Source organism: Perna viridis, chromosome 3, assembly GCF_037379345.1.
Source record: "Perna viridis isolate PV_CMFRI_1.1 ecotype Kerala chromosome 3, ASM3737934v1, whole genome shotgun sequence".
In the NCBI taxonomy this organism is placed as follows: Eukaryota; Metazoa; Mollusca; class Bivalvia; order Mytilida; family Mytilidae; genus Perna; species Perna viridis.
This window is the reverse complement of record NC_142447.1, coordinates 27,800,453-27,805,700: the sequence shown is the minus strand read 5'-3', so window position 1 is coordinate 27,805,700 and position 5,248 is coordinate 27,800,453. Positions and strand designations below refer to the sequence as shown.

General features: G+C 34.1%; 1 protein-coding gene across 2 annotated transcripts; it reads left to right on the top strand.

Moving 5' to 3' along the window:
- The first annotated feature begins 282 nt into the window (after window positions 1-282).
- LOC148621691 (spermine oxidase-like) lies at window positions 283-4,954 on the top strand. Of its 2 annotated transcripts, XM_088576325.1 has the most exons (6): window positions 283-412; window positions 882-1,061; window positions 1,758-2,686; window positions 3,425-3,627; window positions 4,085-4,193; window positions 4,684-4,954. In XM_088576325.1, the coding sequence occupies exons 2-6, from the start codon at window positions 896-898 to the stop codon at window positions 4,807-4,809; spliced, it is 1,533 nt and encodes a 510-aa protein (XP_088432451.1). In that variant the 5' UTR covers window positions 283-412; window positions 882-895; the 3' UTR covers window positions 4,810-4,954. The 2 variants fall into 2 exon arrangements, with proteins under 2 accessions (XP_088432451.1, XP_088432452.1); XM_088576326.1 differs by lacking the exon at window positions 283-412 and having other exon boundaries at window positions 848-1,061.
- Window positions 4,955-5,248: the final 294 nt, after the last annotated feature.

Below are 5,248 nucleotides of genomic sequence, written 5' to 3'. Positions count from 1 at the left end.
ACTGTGTGTTCTAATTACAGCTATTGCTTTTCGTAGACTTTTCTCAACAAGATTTATTTCCAATTTTCTAGCCCTCCTGAGAATCAATACTAATAGTTATATGGTATAAAAACTAATTCATACACCATAGGCAAAGTTAATTGTTACTTATCCCCCAATAATAGAGAAAACATTTGTAAACAACTTAGAGCTAAAACACGTGTGCCTTTTCTCGGTTTTGTTGAAAGCTCTTGCTGTGTATCAAATACTAAAACAAACATATTGTTTGTTACACAGGTAAACAATATGTTATGGTTTCTTGCATAATCAAGTACTTGTTACCTTAAGGTCAATCAGGAAATGCTTGTACACGTATGCATAAACAAGGTCCTTAAAATCCTTATTTGACCCTGGTCATCAGCGTTTATTTCTGGTAAGTACCCACTTCATTTATTTTTATATGTTTTTCGCCATGTTCGTATGATATCATAACGAACATTCATTGTGTTTTGTGCCATATGTATTAAGAGACAATTTCTTTCTTTTCTTAAAATTGCCAAATTCGTCAATTGAATTCCCTTAACGTAACCTTTATAAAATATGGTTTAGATTTATTCATAAAGGTCAACATTAATCACAAATTTTAAAATCTGAAAATTTTCGGTAAATGCAAATTTTGTCTATGCACCTATTACGGAATATGTGAATTTCAGATATGAGTGTTTACCATAGAGGAGAAAGAAGAACAAGATACCATACTCCACATCTAAAGAGTGGCATTATTGTTAACGCGATTCACGATGGTTATTTTTTAATATGAGTTAAGATAATCTAGACTTTAAACTGATCTAACTAATCATCATAAAGAAAATCGCAACACTACCACTCTTCTCGTATTGCAGCTACAACTGATTTCATGGAAAGCACAGAGGAAAACAATAGCTTTGATGTTATTATCGTCGGTGGTGGAATAGCAGGCATTTCTGCAGCTCGACATCTTCTATCGGGCGACGTTGTTGATAAGATACTGATACTAGAGGCTCAAGACTACCTCGGTGGCCGTATTAAAACACTATATACAGGTAAAATCATGTATATCATTTATTTAAATTAAAATACAACCTTTTTGTATTCAATTATAAGTGTTTGCTTGAACCCTATATCACATACTTCATATTACACCCTAGACCTATATCGCATACAAAATATCACACCCCTACACAGACTATACTTAAAGTATGGTTATAATATATGATATAATGAACATGACATGTTAAATTCTGTATCATATACTGTATCAACCCATGACCTATCTCGGGTTGATACAGCATGTGATACTGATTTTGACATGTAATATTCCAACCCGTTACAGACCAGACGTGAAGTATGGTTAAAATATAGGATATAATGAACATAACATGTTTAAATCTGTAACACTTTCTTTATCAATCCTCGACCTATATCACCCCGCGGGCCGGTGGCCCTTGGTGTGTTATAGGAGTATTGGGTTGATACAGCATGTGATATAGAGTTAAATAAGATTTTGACATTAAATATTCAGTATTTATCTGAAGTTTGTTCGTGTATGTTTCTAGAAAATGGTTATATCAAAATAGTTTGCACTGTCTTTTTCTGTTCAATGACAAACCTTTAACGCTAAATAATGATACATCTGATATGTGTTGACTTCAGTGAACTGCATCTATACATACTAGTATGGCAAGCATTCTTAGCAATTACCACCAATATATATATTTTACACATATTAATCTATTTAGATTATGGACACATCGACTTAGGTGCAGAATGGATTCACGGTCAACAAGGGAATCCATTGTACGACCTAGCAGCAAGTCATAAACTGATTCTGAGACAAAGACAGAGTTTATACATCAGCCATTCATCAGCAAGCTTGCTTGACGAACAAGAATTTCGCACAGAAAATGGTAACATAGTCAACAGAGATACGGTCACCAAAGTTTCTAATGTAATGGAAGACTTATATGAATTGTCGCTTGCTGAAGCGTCAACTAAAAAGATTGGTGTTGAACTTTTACCCGAAGCTATGAAGAAGAAAAATATGACGAAATCAAATGAAGTAAAGTCATTCGCTTCACACTTTGCCGAAGGATTTGATCAGTATTTAAAAAGATGTGATGACGATGAAACTAACGCAAGAATAAAGCGCGCCCTATATAGGTGGCGCTTGAAGTGGGAACTGACCGATAATTGCTGTGAATCATTAGATGATGTTGCATTTCCCGGTCGTTACTCGGTGTATGAAGGACATGGCGAAGTTGACTTAAAGGCGGGATTTCAGACGGTGATTGACGTGCTTAGATTAGATATACCAGAGAAAAACATCAGATTGTCCAAACCAGTAAAATTAATAAAATGGAATCAACGTATTAGTTCTGTAGAATGTTATGATGGATCTCTTTTCAATGCCAGATATGTTATAGTGACGGTGCCTATTGGTTACCTGAAGGAAAACATGACTTCGATGTTTTCCCCTCCTCTACCAGAGCGGAAATCGATATCTATTCGGAACTTTGGTTTTGCAACTACTGTCAAACTATTCTTCATATGGCAGACCCCCTTTTGGAATGATCTTTTCAGCGGTGTTCAGTTTGTTTGGCTTAACAACACAGTTAGCGGAGAAGTTCGAAAGGAGATAGAAGAAAATCAAACAACAACAATGTTGAAGGTATAGTTGATGCACGCGTGGACCCCGCCTTTTTGTTAGAAATTTGTGATGATCTTGTGTACCATCAGACAAAAATAACAGACAAAAGCATGGATTCCTCTGTTCAAAATCTCTTATATACTAGTATCTGTTTCAAGAAGTAGCAATATCGAACTTGCAAACAAGAGGGACATCAAATGAATAAAGCCACGAAAGGGTACCAAAAAGACAACAAAGTACAATTCGGACAACACCCAACAACTAAGAAGTCCACAGACACACACACACACACACACACAAAACACACACACACACACACACACACACACAAAACAAATCCCATAAATACCAGGTGTGAGCTTGGGTGGTCCGGAGGTGTGGTTATACCTGCTTCCTGCAAGACATCATCCGTGCTGCTCGTAAAACACAAGCGGATTCAAGGATGGGGTAAGGTAGAAACTCCTTTTGTTGGAAAATTTCGGCAAAATTAAAATGGCCAAACGATAGCCTGGAACCTCCTTTTATAAATTTCTGGATTGGAATCCTCCTTTTATAAGTTTTCGAATCCGCCCCGGTAACGAAAAATCATCCATACAGATATAATAGAGTTAATGCTTTTGTATCGCATTCAAAACGATGGTTTTAAGTAAACAACATCCAATATATTGCACATCTTCAAGTGCAATAGTTTGTGGACACTCGGGGCAAGCGAGATGCAAAATTACATCATCCTACTGACTTAAGCATGCATTTTTACAGGCAGACGGAAATCCATGGTACCTAGATCTGACCGGATTTGAAAAAAGCGAAGGTCGCCCGAATGTTTTAAGCTGTTGGATCGCTGGTGAAGGTGCAACACTCTCGGCCAATATAAGTGATTACGAATTGTCCAGAATAGGAACTGCGCTTTTAAGAAAATTTTGTAAAAACAGCAGGATACCAGAACCAGAAATGGTCCACAGGTGTGCATGCGTTGTAGCTCTATGTGATAAATCTATTAAAAAGCAGAGATCCTATTCTTTGCCTTTGACATACTGACTTTTGTACAATTAGGTACCCGCCCATTATACATGTTTTTATATGTTTGACCTCAAGCTGCACATGTTTAAACAAAATGATTGTAAAAATAATACTTTCATTGATTGAAGAACTGAAAACTGACTTATTAGGCTTTTTTTATGAACAACAAGAAATTAAAGAATGAAATAAAATCGAGTGAAAGGACTCGATAATAGATACAAGGATGGTTTTTTATATTGCTATTACTTGTTTTATGGTTTTTGTGGTAATTTAATGGAACACCTGTAAATTTTGACATGGATTCTTCGAGTTTTACTACTTTTTTATTATTTGTCAGTGATAGCTGGATTTGATTATGATGACAGAATATATGTTTTACTATACGATGTTCACTTTCAGATCTAGATGGGAAAGCAATCAGTACATACGTGGAGGATATAGCTACGTTTCAGTGCGTAACAATGAATGTGATTATGAAGCCTTGTGTGAATCACTTCCTTCAAACAAGGTACAGTTAATATCCACTTCCCCGGATGTAAAAGGGATAATTTAGTTTGATCACTTACATGTATATAATAAACTGATTAAATATATTAATTTAAGTTACAAAATGTGTGATATTTTATAATATAACTATATGAGGAATTTGTAATATTAGAAAAAAGAATTTGAATATAACAAAATGAATTTCTAATATTAAAAAAATTCTAATATTTAAAAAATGATTTTGTAATATTAAAAATTCATTTTCTGATATTACAAAATATTGATTTTTGTCCACTTTGGCTTGCCTTAAAAATATCTCATAAAGATTATAAGATTTCTTAAACTATATAAGATATCTTATTAACAAAATTATATAAGCTAAATCATATCATTTATCAAATATTTCATAACAAAGATAATAAAGAAGATATCCACTGATTTTTTAAGATATGTATAAATTGGAATAAATACAAATACGGTGTGTCATACAGTTTATTGGAATGTTTTTGTAGAATCCTAGAGTCCTGTTTGCTGGTGAAGCCACAAGTTATAACTACTACTCAACAACTCATGGTGCTTATGAGACTGGAATAAGAGCTGCTGAAACAATCATTAAGAAAGAACAAGATACAAGTTAGATCAATAGTCTACAAAACTATCATTTACTTGTACATCAACCTTAAAATCTTTAAAAAATAAAGACAAGAGTAAATGACACTACCTACTGTAATACAACACGCTAGATGCTTATGATAATTTATGTTACAATGTATTCTGTATGATGTATAGGCCCTTTTGTTACATGCAACATTTGTATAATGATACAAACACTTTTACATGGTATTTCAAATTTAAAGTTGCAAGCTACAATTTGTGTACTTTTCATTCCCGCCAATATGGAGATCCTTGAAAGGATGTATTATTCTAATTGTGGAAGCATTGCATCAGGACTTAAAGTGTCCCGCAAACCTGTGTTCTGTTCATATAAATAACAGAAGTAAGTCTCCATTTGTTCTTTATTCTAAACTGTTTCTACACCTTGTCCTTCTTTTTCTTCTTGGTTGTATTTATCATGTG